Source organism: Colletotrichum chrysophilum, assembly GCF_026319265.1.
Source record: "Colletotrichum chrysophilum strain AFK26 chromosome Unknown scaffold_48, whole genome shotgun sequence".
NCBI classification, from domain to species: Eukaryota; Fungi; Ascomycota; class Sordariomycetes; order Glomerellales; family Glomerellaceae; genus Colletotrichum; species Colletotrichum chrysophilum.
The window spans coordinates 49,106-65,060 of record NW_026517335.1 but is presented as its reverse complement, the minus strand read 5'-3'; the positions used below and the strand labels follow the sequence as shown (position 1 = coordinate 65,060).

At 51.2% G+C, this 15,955-nt stretch overlaps 6 protein-coding genes across 6 annotated transcripts; 4 read left to right on the top strand and 2 right to left on the bottom strand.

The window, feature by feature from the left end:
• Nucleotides 1–128: 128 nt before the first annotated feature.
• On the top strand, nt 129–1,391 carry COL26b_006472 (uncharacterized protein; the record flags this gene model as incomplete). Its single annotated transcript, XM_053179290.1, has 1 exon — nt 129–1,391. The coding sequence occupies one exon, from the start codon at nt 129–131 to the stop codon at nt 1,389–1,391; it is 1,263 nt and encodes a 420-aa protein (XP_053036727.1).
• Nucleotides 1,392–1,751: 360 nt separating this feature from the next.
• COL26b_006471 (uncharacterized protein) lies at nt 1,752–2,251 on the top strand (the record flags this gene model as incomplete). Its single annotated transcript, XM_053179289.1, has 2 exons — nt 1,752–2,203; nt 2,233–2,251. 2 exons carry the CDS (start codon nt 1,752–1,754, stop codon nt 2,249–2,251), a joined length of 471 nt encoding a protein of 156 aa, XP_053036726.1.
• Nucleotides 2,252–5,047: 2,796 nt separating this feature from the next.
• Nucleotides 5,048–6,586, bottom strand: ERG3 (c-5 sterol desaturase; the record flags this gene model as incomplete). Its single annotated transcript, XM_053179288.1, has 3 exons — nt 5,048–6,138; nt 6,191–6,498; nt 6,549–6,586. The coding sequence occupies 3 exons, from the start codon at nt 6,584–6,586 to the stop codon at nt 5,048–5,050; spliced, it is 1,437 nt and encodes a 478-aa protein (XP_053036725.1).
• Nucleotides 6,587–7,239: 653 nt separating this feature from the next.
• COL26b_006469 (uncharacterized protein) lies at nt 7,240–8,772 on the bottom strand (the record flags this gene model as incomplete). The annotated part of the gene is made up of 2 exons (XM_053179287.1): nt 7,240–8,605; nt 8,666–8,772. The coding sequence occupies 2 exons, from the start codon at nt 8,770–8,772 to the stop codon at nt 7,240–7,242; spliced, it is 1,473 nt and encodes a 490-aa protein (XP_053036724.1).
• A 2,950-nt stretch (nt 8,773–11,722) lies between these two features.
• On the top strand, nt 11,723–12,043 carry COL26b_006468 (uncharacterized protein; the record flags this gene model as incomplete). The annotated part of the gene is made up of 2 exons (XM_053179286.1): nt 11,723–11,977; nt 12,035–12,043. The coding sequence occupies 2 exons, from the start codon at nt 11,723–11,725 to the stop codon at nt 12,041–12,043; spliced, it is 264 nt and encodes an 87-aa protein (XP_053036723.1).
• Nucleotides 12,044–13,936: 1,893 nt separating this feature from the next.
• Nucleotides 13,937–15,406, top strand: COL26b_006467 (uncharacterized protein; the record flags this gene model as incomplete). The annotated part of the gene is made up of 5 exons (XM_053179285.1): nt 13,937–14,103; nt 14,179–14,330; nt 14,393–14,616; nt 14,681–14,952; nt 15,010–15,406. The coding sequence occupies 5 exons, from the start codon at nt 13,937–13,939 to the stop codon at nt 15,404–15,406; spliced, it is 1,212 nt and encodes a 403-aa protein (XP_053036722.1).
• Between the last annotated feature and the right edge of the window lie 549 nt (nt 15,407–15,955).

Below are 15,955 nucleotides of genomic sequence, written 5' to 3'. Positions count from 1 at the left end.
CGCCGTCCGACTTAAGTCTAGACGCCGCCTGAGCAAGACCCCATCCAACCTCTCCGTGCCATCTCACCTCTATCATCGAACCATCTCTCCCCGTTTCTCGTCTCATTCACTATCATCCACTTCAAATCATGGCCGCTACCACTACAAGCCTCAACCCGGCTACTAGGCCTAGCGTTGCCTCTATTCTTCCTCCTCTCTTCCTGGGCACTGCGACCTTCAACACACAACATGTCAAGGACCCTCTTCAGATGCCCTACAGACAAATCGTCTCAAGGGCATTGGAGCTTGGTGTGAACGGTTTCGACACATCACCATACTACGGTCCTTCAGAAGTTCTGCTGGGTGACGCGCTGGCCGCTCACACCGCAGCCACCAACATCCCCAGAGAATCATATGTCCTCGTCACCAAGGCCGGCCGTATCGCTGGCAACGAGTTCGACTACTCGCCCGCATACGTGCGCTACTCAGTCCTCCGCTCTCTCAACCGCCTCAACACCAGCTACCTCGATCTCGTGTACATGCACGATGTCGAATTCGTTTCCCCCTCAGAAGTCCTCGCCGCTGTTCAGACATTAAGACAGCTTCGCGATGAGGGCAAGATCCGCTTCGTCGGAATCAGCGGTTTCCCCGTCCACGTCCTCTGCAGTCTCGCTGAGATGATCCTCGCCGAGACCGGCGAGCCTCTGGATGCCATTCTCAGCTACGGCCACTTCACCATCCAAAACCCCACTCTCGGTTACGATGAAGTCGTCGCCGGCGCCGACCACACCAACGACCAGAGCCCTCTGAGAAGATTCCGCAACGCCGGCGTGCAAGTCGTTCTCAACGCAAGCATGCTCGGCATGGGCCTGCTCACGCACACCGGCATCCCCACCAACTCAGAGCAATCAGAGGGCAAGGCCGGTGTCATTGCGAAATGGCACCCCGCCCCCGACGATTTGCGCACAGCCTGCAAAAAGCTCTCGACGTTTGCCAATGAGGCCGGGGAGCGGTTGGAGACGATCGCTCTTCATTGGTCGATGGAGGAGTATGCCCGCGTTGGCGCCTTGGCCGGTCTTGGCGTCCAGCTCCCTGGCCAGGGGGATCTGCGTGTGGGTGGCAGTGTCATGGGTGTGACCAACGTTTCTGAGCTCGAGCAAACAGTCGACGCCTGGAAGAAGGTGCTCGAGGGAATGGGAGCCAGCACCGAGACTGGTTCGGCAGACAAGTACGAGAAGTTGAAGGCGTTGGTGGAGCAGAAGATGTGGCCTGCGCTGGGTGAGTGGAAGGGTTACAGCTGGGCCAGCCCCGATGAGGGCTTCCAGAATGAGAGGAGTGTGGAGAAGATGGGCACGATACCCACGGAGGATGAGCTCATGAAGATTGTCACTAGAATTTCCAGCAACTTGTAAGCGGTGTGTTTTATGAAACTTCTATGAATTTCAGCATTGCTTTTGAATGTCAAGACTTCAACATGCTCCTTCATCACGTGGTTAGGAAATGGCAAAGTGACAATATCTCACTTTATGTTCATTGGACGATAGTTCTGCAAGTTTGACCCGCGTAGTAGATGGGGCATGCTATTTTCCAGCGACACGATTGGTTTGACGCGACTGCGTGCGGCACAGCCTGATCAGGCTGTGACTGCAGTTCACATCCAGACTTGCCGCCAGTTTTGCACACCTCCAACTCCCAAAACCCCTCGTTTGAGCTTCTGGCATCTGTCGGGCTTTGGTCCACTCTCGAATCTATCCTTCGCGCGATTAGTTGAAATGGCGGAGGTGTTGGGTCTTGCAGCAAGTGTTTTTGCTGTAGTTCAGGTCGCAGACCGAGTCATCTCCCTGTGCAAACACTACATTGAATGCGTGAAGGATGCACCGAGCGATCTGCGGACGATTCTGGTAGAGACCTTGACGCTAAAGACAATTCTTGAGAACGTCGAGTTTTTCATCGAAAACGACGATGGACAATCAGCAATCTTCGACAGCTTGGGCGGCACATCAGGTCCTATCGAAGGATGCTACGAGGCTATGAAGAGTCTTGAGGCTCTGTTTTCTACAGGAAATGCTCCTTCTCAGGGATCTAATAGTTCCATGAAGGACCGAGCACGCACCGCATTCGCAACTCTAACATGGCCGTTGAAAGAAAGCAAAGCAAAGAAGCTCATGGAAGACATCGCCAGATATAAGGGCACGCTTGTCCTGGCGTTGACCGCCGATAGCGCGTAAGTTGGCAGACACAAGGGAACAATAGGACTAGGAGTCTCAACTAATGTGTGGTTCAAGTCATTCAATGTGAGATTTGGTCCAGAGAACAAACCGGCTCCAGTTGACATTATCAGAGTCCGAACGGCGTGAAGTGTTCAAATGGTTGGAAGACATTGATCCCTCTTCCCTGCATCACCGAGCACAAGCCAACTATGAACCTGGTACATGTGATTGGGCAACGCGTCTTTCCGAATGGCTTGGATTTCTGAGCGGCAAAGAGCGCTGTCTTTGGATCCACGGCATTCCAGGTGCCGGAAAAACCATCCTCGCCTCACAGCTCATTGATAAGATTGCGGAACACTGCGAAGCTGCAGATTCTGGAAGATTTATAAGCGTTTGGTATTACTGTTACTTTGGGCATAATCGAGACAAATCAATTTCTCTTCTGAGGTGGATTTTAAGTCGCCTTTGCCGCGAAGCAAATGAGGTTTCTGACCATCTTTGGAAACTGTTCAAGCATGGAGGGACGCCGTCTCTAAAAGATCTTCTTACTGCGATCGAGCGGGAGCTTGAATGCTTTGATGAGGTCTACGTCACGATCGATGCCATTGACGAAAGCAATCCCCGCGAAGATTTACTCAAAGTTGTACGACAATTAGCAACCGAAAAACGCTTCAACAAGATTCGGCTGCTACTCACAAGTCGGGAGTATGCCGACATTGAGATAGTGATGATCGAGTTTTCCACGTCGGTATCCATGAAAAACGAGTTTCTAGACGCTGACATCCGCCTGTATACGGAGTCGCGCCTTCAGACGGAGAAACACATCAAAAGTTGGCCAGCAGAGCTTCGGCAAGAGACTGTGGAAGCCTTATCACATGGCGCGCAGGGCATGTAAGTAAATCGTCCCGCAAGCTCTGTGACGATTGATCCAGTCGCTGATGAATAAAAGGTTCCGATGGGTTGTCTGCCAAATCGATGTGCTGCGGCGCATTAGAAGGAGAGAAGCCATCAGAGAAGCTTTGTCTAGACTGCCCAAGACTCTAGATGAGGCTTACGACAGGATATTTGAGCAGATTGAAGACGAAGATCTTCCTTACGTCAACTCCGCCAGGAAGTGGCTGTGTTTTGAGGCCAAGTTGCATACTGGCGTAGAGGCATATGTCGATATGCAAATGCTCGCTCAAGCCGTTGACGAAGACATCTTCGGAGATAATCTTGAGGAACTCTCCCAAGACACAGAAAGTCTCCGTGAAATTTGCGGATGTCTTGTCACAGTCACACCAACGACTCTGGAGAATGGACAACAGAGATTCTACGTGTCCTTTGCGCACTACACTGTTTTGGAGTACTTGGCCTCCAACAAAAGAAACCATCCCGACCCATTCTTCACGTTGGAAAAGGAAGGCCTGGTCTTTGACAAAGCCGAACGGATATTTGCCAGAGCCATCTGCCTTAGTGATGATGAATTCGAAGAGTACAAGGCTGTGACGTGGACTGAAGCAGGGCACGATATCTTTACCCTTCCTAACTTTGGAACCTATTGCGCCTATACCTCCATTGACATAATCATCTTCTTTGACGGCGTATTTTCGGAGCACAACGACCTTTTATATCGAGTACTCGATGTACTAGATACAGAGAAGGATTACTTCTTTCCGCTTTTCTCTATCTGGAGTAATAGAGCCAGGACCTTGATGGATCATAACATAGCGAAGATTGATAACTTCGACTTTGTCGAAAATGTCGAATGGGAGACTGTGCCGAACCTGGAAACCCGCGTTCTGGTAAGGCTTCTCGTTTTTGGTTGTTTACGTTTGGCCAAGGCGCTGCTGAAAAGAATGGAGCCATCGAAACCTTTCCGGCTTGATCTTGATTTCAGATATAACGTCCTCTACTACAGAGATGCAGGTCTGTCTCTGGAACGAGTTTGGCGTTTTCAAGGAACTTTAACCGACTGTTTCGCGGCCTTATTTCCTGCCACATCCATGGGCACGTTCCGGACCGATGGTATCGATGTGTTCAGATTACTCATTGAGGTCGGCGCCGAGGATTTCGATCCTCAGGGGGCTCTTATCCCTTTTGGTGCTTTACATGAACACACCCAGCATTGCAGTGATTGGTGTGTATTAGAGAAGCTCTTGAGTCTTGGGGCAGATCCTAATGCGGACGGATGCTATATTACCCCATTGCAAATCGCCGTGGCAACTTTCGATATCGAGGGCGTCCTGGCTCTTCTGCAAGCAGGGGCAAATCCTAATGCGGAGGGATGCGTTGCTGCGTCGGCATGGCCAGAAGAAACATTCCTGTGGCAGTTCAACAGTCTTAACGGCTGGCGACCTCTAGCAATTTCTGAACACATTTGTGACCCTGAAATGTTCCAGGACCTACGTAATTGGTCAATACCCGAAGCGGACTACGAGGAGGAGGGGAAGACCATTCAATCATCTATTAAAGCCATGTTGCTTGAGTATGGAGCTAGAAATTGATTTTGATTTTGCTTCCCAATAACTATTTTTCTTGCTTTTGACCAGTTTCTGCGTAAGCCATAGTGGCTGGCAACTGTGGAAGATTTACACGCAAGCTTACATTCAAGTCGCGAAGTCGCGGATGTGATTTCCTATCTACCGCATCGCAAAAGTTGTTGTTAAGCTGAGATCCTCGTTGCTTACACGTCTCCTTATAATTACGCAAAATGTAAGTAAGGAATGAGAGAGCATGCCGGGCTCGGTTTGGTGATCGGGCACCACTGTTTGACCTTCAGAAATGCTCGTCTAACGCGGCTATTGGCGAGACACGAAACCGGGAGTTCCGTGGCACGAGGATGGACATCTTCACCCGCCGTAAGTATCATTGTCCTCTCAGTAAACGCCGGGGAGAATCCTCCACTTCACAGTCTTCTTGTACTTTTCCCAGTCCTCGCCATACTTTTCAGAGCAAGCCACATCATCGCGTCCCTCACGATGAATGAGAAGGATAGCAAAATACAACACATAGAAATAAGTGAAGATCATGCCCCAGCCACGAGCCGCACCCTGAATCACCTCGCGTCCGTCAAGCATAGTGATCGCACCAGAAACAGCACTGCCAGCGGGAAGAATGATGTATCCAGCGATAGCCGTGGGTGCGCTGAACGGTGAGGCTTGGAGCCAGTCACCAAAGTAGTTGATGTGGCGCGACATACCCCACCAGCCTCCAGTGAGCAGCTTCGTGCCACGCTTGGTCTGGATGAAGGGCATGCCCTTGACGCTGGGGTGGTCAGGCTGCGTGCGGAAGAGCTTCTTCTGGGTGTTGGAAGAGCGGAAGATATACAGGCCAGTGGCGAACACGGCAAAGACGGATGCGATACCAGTCCAGCCCAGGTGCACAGGGTAGATGGAAAGGTAGCGGGTCTGAGTGGAGTAGAGGAAGGGAACCCAGGCAATGTCGCCGAAAGACAACATGAAGCCCATGCCGTCAGTGATGATATCCATCATGGTAAGGACGCCGGCCTCATAGTACTGGCCCTCGAGAACGTAGTAAGCCTGCACAGCGGTCGTGAAGATGATGCTGTCGGACAGGTACCCGTAGTTGCGGTACTGCTTGGCGCAGAAGGCGAGGTTAAGGATGATCCAGCCGGTCAGACCAGGGCGGAACTCGAACCAGGTCTTGATGTCGATATCGCCGAACAGGGGCAGGGTGACGCGGGGGTTCAGCTCACGGCCGATGTAGAAGTCGTAGATGAGGCTGCCGGTGTTGCCGCCGACGGCGAGCTCACGGTTTTCGGTGTTGCCGGGCTTCACGCTGAAGCTGCAGACGTAGCAGTACACAGACAGCAGGTAGCCAATGATGATGTTGGCGGTCAGGAGCTGGAGGTAGTTGTCTGAGATGTAAGTCCAGACAACGAAGTCGGCACCCTTCATGTAAGTTCCGACAGCAAGAGCTGCCAGCTGCAAGACAGTGGCGCTGAAAGCTGTGTGCCAAGTTAGTATTTGGTCGTCTCACCCGGAGCTTGGAAGCCTTACCATTGAAGCGGTACTTCAGAGGACGACCGGACTCTCTCAGCTTGGTTCCAAGAACCTCCTGAGCGGGAAGAACAACATGAAGGACCAAGCTCAGGAAGTAGTAGGCCAGTGTCCAGCCGAAGACTTCCCAGCTGCAGAATCCCCAGATGCCATCAGCAGGCCAGGGAATTTCAGCCTTCAACTTCTCCAAGCTCAGCGTTCGAGGGCTGAGGGTCGAAGGAGCAGGACATCCAGACTTGTCATTGCAGACAAAGAAGAAAGTCCACAGAAGAACGGGGAGTCCGAATACAATGCCGAAGGCTCCCGGACTGAGTGACGTTAGCGGTGAGAACGCGTCGTGTGGTGGGACGCGACTTACGGGCCTCCAAACTCGTACTTGTGCTTCTTGACAGCCATGTTTCGATCTCAAGTCTCGTCGATTGAGGCCAAAGAACAACTTTGACACTTTTTCAAATCAAGCGCTTGTCGAAACGACCGTATATCAACTCGGCGGATCGGTTGAGAACGCGACAGAGCTACCTCACGGGTCCGGGTTGACCCCTTAATCCGTTGGGGCAGACAGGAAGATTTTGCGGGATTGGCCCGTGCATCCTGCCAATTTCCCGTTGCTGGGTCGCTAAACGACAGCTGAGTGGCTCGCGGCGCCCGGCGGGAGCGGTTCCTCGGTGCCGGCCCCACTCTTCCGTCGTATTCGGGTTGCTGCCGCCCCGTCCATTATCACGCGGTCCGGAAGCTGCTGGCCCGGCGCAGCGGTCGCCAAAAGTACCAATTCAAGTCATCAAATATGCACGCCGAGGATTCACCAAGACTCAAGGATTCAACTCATCCTGAGCACTTGATGGCGATTTCTTTCACTGTCATTGGCTGTAGGCTGCAGCTAGTTGATGCATTCTGGGACATGCTCCCAGGTGCGGAAGGCATCGGATCAAGTTTGGCCATCAGATCATCAACACATCTTCTTCATTACTCATCAGGCTCTTCACTCATTTTGACTATTGTACATCATCATCCTCAATTGACGTCATCACCAACGCCCGAGCTCATTCTCCTTAGTACACCTTCTTCTCGTCGTGGTGAGAGCACATCTTGCCATGGCTGGATGTCTCAGCCATCAACTTCCAGCGGCGGAACTGCTGGAGAACACCGGCGCGTCCGCGAAGGACAGGAGTAGTGTCAGCACGAGGCGGGACACCCTCGAGAGAAAGGGCGAGGGTGGCCATCGCGCGCCCGGCCGCCTTTGTGTTTACGGTAATGGCATCCCAGTTGATATTGTCCAGAGTATCGCAAGCCAAATGGTAGCAAGGATCGTTTACCCCCTCGCCCGTAAATATAGAAGCTGTTGGGATTCCCAAGGCAATGAAGCCTGCGTAGTCCGAACGATCGTCGAACTCAGACCACGTCACATTTTTGCCGTTGGCCTCCAGGTAGTCCGACAGAAGCTGGGGGCCGATGCCGCTGTTGTTGTAGCTGGACAGCTCGTAGATCGGGTTCGGAGAAGCGATCATATCATAGTTGAAATAGTACTTGATCTTGTCCGCTTCCTCTGAGCTGAGGTTCTCGGTGTAGTAGTAGGAGCCGACCAATCCGGCCTCTTCAGCGGCCCACCAAGCGAAACGGATCTTGTTTGGGAAACCGGTGTACTTCTTGACAGATCCCATCAGCTGGAGCAGGGCAGCAGTGCCGCTTCCATCGTCATTAATACCAGGGCCCTCAAGAACGCTGTCGAGATGGGCGCCGAGCATGATAACGCTGTTCGGGTCGCCCTCCTTGGTCTCGGAAATGACGTTCCAGGTCTCACGCTCCTCGAAGATGGAGTCAACGAGGAGGGTAACGACGACCTCCTCGCCAGCAGCAAGGGAGGCCGACCAAGCCTCACCAGTCTCCTCGGTGATGATTCCGAGAGGGACGAGGAGGCCAATGTTCTCAGCACCGAGCGTCGGCTTGACAATGTCGTCGCCGGGCACGTTGTTGTACAAGATCACGCCCAGAGCGCCCGCCGCTTTCGCGTTCTTGATCTTGTCGGAAATAGCACACACGCCGCGCTTGATGAGAGCAAGCTTGCCGGTGGCGTCAATACCCTCGAATGCCTCGGGGAGACATCCGGAGCCGTTCTCGTCGTCGACTGGGGTGTCGATGAGAGGGGCAGTAATGCCGTCTGGAAGAGGGGTCGCGGTGTTGTACTCGGCGCTGGTGACGATGACGTCCGCACCATCGGGGCCGGTCACGGAAATGGCGTTCGTCTGCTCGAAAGTGTGGTTGAAGGGCTGCAGCCAGGTGTCCATCTCCTTGGCGAAGCGGGTTTGAGCGCGCTCCAGAACGAAGTCAACCGAAGCCTTGTAACCCGGTGTGCCGAAGGCGCGGGTGCCACCATTGTCGCGACCGATCTTATTCAGGTTCCAGAGGACGCGCTCCAGTCTAACATGCTTCGCGTTAGCCAATTGAGCTTTCGGTTCAGCAGTACGTGTAAATACTCACTCCTCAGTCTTAACGTCGGCCTCGACCTTGTCGGCCGTAAGAGGATCGGTGGCCAGGCAGCTGGAAGCCAGCACCAGAGCGGCGGCGGAGAGGTAAGTGGTCTTCATCGTGACAGACAACTTGGTGAGCTCAGCGAAACCGGAGAAGAGACCGCGAGAAGAGCTGGGCCGGTTGCGCTCTCACAAACACCACGCGACCCCTGAGGAAACGGCTGCTTCTTATACTGATCGCCCGCCGAGCCCATCTCGCATGCTGCGTTTCTTTTGTCATCTCAAAAGTGCCATGCTTTCTCACTCTGAATGCGACGCCGAGCGGCGAACAGCGGAAGCTCATCCCAAGCTCGAGCTCAGGTTAAGCTTGGCATGCAGCATAAGTTCACAAAACCCCTGACCGCGACCATGGGTTGAGAGCGGGGAACCGTAAGACATCGCGAATCAGAGGACTCAATCACTGATAAGCATATGCCCAGAAGTGCTGCCGCAAGGTCACCTCATGCACCGACGGGGCCAGTTTCCACATCAAGTCGAGGAGACGTGAGGGGGAAAGGCAGGAACAGACCGCATTTTGGCTGCGGGTTTGTTTGTCTGGTCGCGGCGAAAGCGCGGCTCGCAACATCTTGGCTCAAATATACGCACGCCACGATGTAACCCCAAATGGCAGGTGCCAAGACATTTCATATCGCGGGGCGATGTGTTTGGACCAACAACTGTGCGGCGTAGCATCAATTTGCAAAGGACCTGCCCATCTGGCTCGTCTGCCGTGCTGGGGTGCCTCGTGAAGTCATGCTTCCATTGGCGCTTCCAGCCGTTCTTCTTACGGCGTCCATTTTTGCAACAGCCGCATCTAGTCTTGGCTGCCGACTTCCACAATGATACAGGAAGGACTTATGGCTGACAAACGGCAGTGTGTAGCAGATGCAGGTCAGGCCTGGCTATGCGCCAAGACGTCACATTTGATAACGATCCAGCTTGTCGGATGCCTTCATCTGCCCTAGTTCTACGAGTAGCGAGGTTCATGTGCTTATTTGCGTCATCAGGTCACCGGCATACGTGCTGAGTGATTGTGCAGCACCCGCGCGAAATGAAACAGATCAGGGTTACAATTGATGGTGGTCGACAGTTCAAAAATATCCATGCGGTCTCAGGGCCATGGACTTGCAAAAAGAACACATGCGGTGTGTTTATCTATTGTCGAGCTATTTTTCTGCGTCACATTCTGTTAGTTCTGTGCCTAAGATAGATTAAAAAGACATGTCTTGGCCTGTGGACTTGCTTTTGGGTGACAGCCAAGATCACAAATTCCATGGTCACGTTAGTAACATGACAGAGATAAGAAAGAAAGTAAGCGAGGTACGACGCGACACGACGTCAGCAAGTCATCGACCTAGGCTTGTCTAAATATCTCTTCTTCGTTTCACATGACGGTATATGCCAGCGTGTTCACCTTCGTCATCTCACGAGAACTCTAAAATAGTCTGTGAAAATGGATGTTAACGCAGTCACTGCGCTGTTTTCATTTATCGAACTATTCAAGGACCAATTTGGTTCAGCGACGCGAATCATACCACGTCTTACAGCTTGATCGGATAACTGCTGGATTGCGTGACAATGTCTCAATCCAATATTGATCAGTCATTTCAACTTCTGATTTTGAAGTTCCAGCTGCCCTCCTACGGAAATTCCGAAGATTTGCTCATGGTTGTTGCCGCGTTATGCGCACAAGCCTTTCCCTGAGATTTGCTCTTACTTCCTCAGGCAACCAAGTGCTTTTGGTCCTTGAGTGTCAAGACGACAAGTTAATTGGCAACGGGGAGGCTTTAGTATCTGATGAAAGTTACCAGATGATGTCCACTGATCTTATATCCACGGCCCCCAAGGCAACGACATACCTTTCTAAGTTGATCGATGTTGTCACACTTTCAACTAATCACGCCATAATTTGTCCCAAAGTCCCCAACGCGCAGACGTGGTGGCTTGGACTCTAGAGTACCCGGGCTGTTAGAGCGATTGTTTTTGCCGGGAATAGTCAAAGTTGAATCGGGCAACAACGTCAAGGAGCGACCAATGAATACTTACGAACTAGCACGTGGTTTATCAAGTATTCGACAACATTAAGAGCTCATCTCTGGTTTCTAGATACGTATCACATCGGACTTTCTTTGAAACTTTCCAGACAAATTCAAGCTTGGATTGACTTGTTGAGTTCTCCAGCAGTATAACGATGCTTCTCGTGCGATTGGAATAAATCCCGAGACTACCTACGAGACGTAATGTGGGGGCGGTGCGAATCAATTGACAGAATTCTTCTGCCTGTCTCAACCGAGGCGGTATCCCCTGGAAGGCAAGGGCGCCAATGATGATCGGCACTTATATTCCACCTTTATGACATAGACTGTCAGCCGTAAGGACCAAAATCCAGACACCGCTGTGTAGTACGCGCGGCAGCATCACATTGCTCCCATCGTTCATCTGAAGTCACAAACTGTTACATTCCGAGAGACCGCAACATCAGCCGACTGAAGAATGTGGCATGATGTTCGTCAAGTGGATCACGTTCAAGGGACTACCGACCACTACGTTGTTGGTCCTCTTAACAGTAGTCAACTCCACCGACAGGGCTAGGTCCAGAATTTCTAACCAAAGGTCCAAATAAGGTGGACAAGCAGCATCTAGAGTTCCACGATACTTCGTTGTCTGTTCAGGCAACAAGTTCTGGCCCTTCTGGCATTTGCATCCTTTGCAAATCGAATCGCGAGCACTCGTTCTACTTATCGTATGCTTGGTACTTTTGTCAACGAATGATACCAAAAGTCCAAATTCTATGGAGATGCAGTTTTGAATGGCGGCAGTGGCAGTTCCTTTGGCTGGCTGGGTTAGGTAGATGCTTGGCTGATAGCTACATCTGAAGAACTATAAGTACACACGGGAACGGACTTGCTCATCTGGTTTTCACTCATCGACAAACCACACTCTCAACTACTTCATCATCCATTGTCTGCAAGCTTCATTTGCCTGTATCAAGTCAAATCTCTCCATCAACAACTATTCCACAACCAAAATGCGTTTCACTGCCGTCATCGTCGCCACCCTCGCCACCATGGCCATGGCCTCGCCTGTGGCCGACCTCGACGAGAGAGCTCCCGTCAATGTTCTCTGCTCCTGCGCCGCTACTCAATCTTGCGGCTGCAACTCCGTGATCGCAGGCTCCTGGTGTGTTTGCAACGGCGACACCAAGGGTACCTGGAACGCCGCTCCTTGCCAGGACAGCACCTCCTGCGGATGCTCCGGCTTGGGCAAGTGGGGTGTCTGCGAGGTAAGTCAAATTTAGAGCACACCTCATACTAAGAATGATCGCTGACTCAGAAAACAGAAGGTCTAAACTACGACGTTTAGGTCTAGGCCAGGAGAAGCGTTATCAGGTTTCCCGGCATTATTAGGCCAAGGAACCGTCACAAATCTTCCCTACCAGCAAACGTGTATCCTTGACGGTAACGAACCATTCATAAGGCATTTGCCTGATTGATTTTCTCTTCTTCATGCTGAGGTATCAGCAATGTATCTAGTTTATACAATTATGTCCGGCGCTACATAGGCTACTAACATAAAAGTACACTTTTGAAAATCAGCCCTTGTCAGCCTTGAACTGTGAAAATCAGTATACTATGTCCTCTTGTGATTATTATGCTGTGAACTATGGTGCTGTGAAGTTTAGTGCTGCCTTTGCCGGAAAGTATGAATACTTGGTGCCATATTCGTCATTTCGGTCAGAAGCATCGCAGTCGGATTAAACAAACGCCTATCCAGTACGGACTGCTGATAAATATTACACAGCATCATTCACTAGCATAACCACTTTGAAGTTTGAACTGCTTGGTGAGATGATAGACAGGAACGTAATTTTAGGAATAGTCTCTAAATACCTAAGGAATGCATCTCATTACATGACTCCACATTGTGATATGTTGGAAATGCACTAATATGATCGCTTTGGAAAAAGGTTATGCCCATGATAGGACGTTCCGATTTGCTACCGAGATGACATATTACTACAGAGGTCCAGGGCGAGAGAGGTAATCAGGTCACTTCTAACAGCTAAGCCGCACGATAGAGCCAACATAAAGATGATCGAGTGCCGGCCGAATTGCCCATTTGTGATGTAGTTATAGCGACGCTTATGGATCTAAACTCCCGTAAGCAGGTCAGAGTTGCACTGTCAATCAACTCCTACAGCTGTCAGATCAACTTCGGCTCGCTCGTGTTCCCTCGTGCAACCTCGGGTTCAAATGGAGAATTCACGTACTAGCGAAGGAGTCCTGCAGTCAGCTTACCTTTCCAAGGTTGGATAAGAAATCGGGTCGATTGATTGGGTGCCGTTTCGATCAAAGTTGCCTGACGAAGATGGGGCATGCAAGTCTTCAGAGTACGCAGCAGCGTCGGATCCTTATTAGTGCTAGGGCTAAACCGCATCCTCCCGTTCAGAGAAAACTAGTCTTGCTAGTTTAAGTCGTGATACTACGCTGAATGCATTGCGCGATGGTTACACGATTGGTGATCAGTGGGACGAATTACAAATAGGCTATTGCGATTTGTTCAGTCGGATTCGCAGGCCAGGGAACCGCAGTGAGGGGTCCCGTGGCAGGGGTTCGACGACCAGGGGGCTCCTCCAGCACCAGTATTTAAGACAGAATGGCACAGCGAACGGAATCGATATCGAATTTTCGATCGGGTTTCCTCTTCTCGTCGTCATTCGTAGCGATGGGCACTTTATTTCTTCAACTTGGCCTCGGCGCGGCCTTGATAGCGGTGTACGTGATCAACAAATTTTTGGGTGCATCCAAAAATACAGGCCGGCCTCCTTTGCCGCCCGGTCCCAAAGGCCTCTCGGTAGTGGGAAATGTGAACGACTTGCCGAAGCCTGGAGATTTCGAAGCTCATCACTGGATTAAGCACAAAGATCGCTATGGTTGGTTCTCCTTTCTTGCGTCAGATCACGCCAATTAGACATAAATCGTTGACTCAAATGCCAACGTAAGGTCCTCTCAGCTCAGTCACAGTACTGGGTCAGACCTTGGTTATTATCAACGACCTGCAGCTAGCCCTCGAGCTGCTGGAGAAACGATCCGTGAAGTATTCTTCAAGACCAAGACAAATCTTTGCCGGCGAAATGTGCGTTTCCAGTTCCTTTCAATGGCTTGGTTGCAGGCTGCAGCATCTGTACTTTCTTACTGTTGCTCACAAAACACACAGGATTGGCTGGGAGAATACGCTCGCAATGCAGGACCATAATGACAGATTTCGCAACTACCGCAAGAACATTAGTCGCATCATCGGCTCAAAGACGGCAGCGGCACAATACGATGCGCTCCAGGAAGCAGAAGTCGGTCATTTCTTGCTACATGTTCTTGATCATCCCGAAAAGCTCAGAGATCACATCAGACGGTAAGATTCATCTGAATGAGCCGAGAGGAAGATCAACATTGCAATAAGTTACTAACATGTCTTTGATATTTATAGGGAGGCTGGCTCGGTTATTCTTAGAGTTGCGTACGGGTATAACCCGGAACCATTCAAGGACGACTATCTCATTGATTTGGCCGGAGAAGCCATGGACCAGTTCGCCCAAGCTGCTGTTCCTGGAGCCTTCTTGGTAGACATCTTCCCTCTCTGTAAGTTCCATGAAAGCTCATTAAGATCTACATCTAATACATAGGAGTACGTCATGCTCCAGACTGGTTTCCGGGGGCCAAATTCAAGCAAACTGCAAAGGATTGGAATTCCACGCTGAGAGGCGTAGCAGAGAAACCTTACGCCTTTGTTAAGCATCAAATGGCTCAAGGAAAGGATACATCGTCTTTCGTCTCACATCTTATTAGAGACGGTGGCCTAACGCCTGAGGAGGATTTCGTCACGAAGTGGTCAGCCGCGTCCTTGTACACGGGCGGAGCCGACACGGTACGATGCATCATCTTACATCCTCGATTAACACGAGTCCGATCGTTGTACTAACAGATATTAGACCGTCTCTTCGATTGATTGCTTCTTCCTGGCCATGACTCTCTTCCCCGGACCTCAACAAAAAGCACAGGAAGAGATTGACAGAGTCATCGGCGCAAGCCGTCTTCCCCTTGCTTCTGACCGACCGAATCTGCCCTACACAGACGCTCTTGTGAAGGAACTCCTTCGCTGGCAACCCATTGCTCCTATGGGTCTACCCCATGCAAGTTCTGATGACGATGTAGTCGAGGGATACTTCATTCCGAAGGATGCACTGCTTCTGCCGAACATTTGGTAGGTGCACCTGCATGTTATGACGTGATTTGGTGGGCGAAACTGACTTGAATGCAGGCACTTCACTCATGATCCGGAGGTGTGGGACCAACCAGATGAGTTTAGACCCGAACGCTTTCTTTCTGGCCAAGACCAGGAATCCGCACTTGATCCTCACAAAATTGTCTTCGGCTTCGGTCGGCGGATTTGCCCGGGACGCATCCTTGCTGATAATGCACTATTCATCAATGTTGCTCAATCTCTGGCGGTCTTTGACATCAGAAAACCTGTCGTTGATGGAAAGGAAGTTGATCCTACGGTCAAAATGACGCCGGGTATCGTGAGCCATCCGGAGCCCTTTGATACGTCTATCAAGCCTAGGTCTGCGCATCACGAGAGGCTGATCCGTTCGCTGGAGCAAACATACCCATGGGAGGAAAGTGACGGAAAGATTTTGGAAAGCATGAAGCTTTAGCTAGCTAGAGAATCTGCTCAGAATGACAGCCTTGTGACATGTTACCACCTCTTATCTGAAGCCGTCAGCGTCTCAGCGGCTGCTGCGGCATGTTGAATCGTGTCCGGCCCCAGTAGCAAACGTAACGGCGGCTCTTCAACTGCAGCGATGTGTATTATAGCCTTGGCAATGCTTGACGGTTCAGACCACTCGTCGAAAGCTCGTTCCCTTGCTTGTTTCATGAATCCGACCGTCTTCTTATAGGCCTCGCTTATATGCCCATGGCCCATCGATGAGCCCGCCCAATCTGTCTTGATTCCACCTGGCTCAAGGACTGTGACTTTGATACCCAGTGGTGCAACCTCGTTCGATAAGACTGTCGAGAATCCTCCAACAGCCCATTTGGCGCTCTGGTAAGCTCCAAGCCCAGGTGATCCAAGCCTCCCCCCTACTGAAGATACTTGGAGGATGTGACCGAAACCTTGCTTCCGTAGGAGTGGTAGCACAGCTTTGGTGACATTGACAACTCCAAAGAAGTTCGTCTCTATCTGCGCTCGGAATGATTCTAGG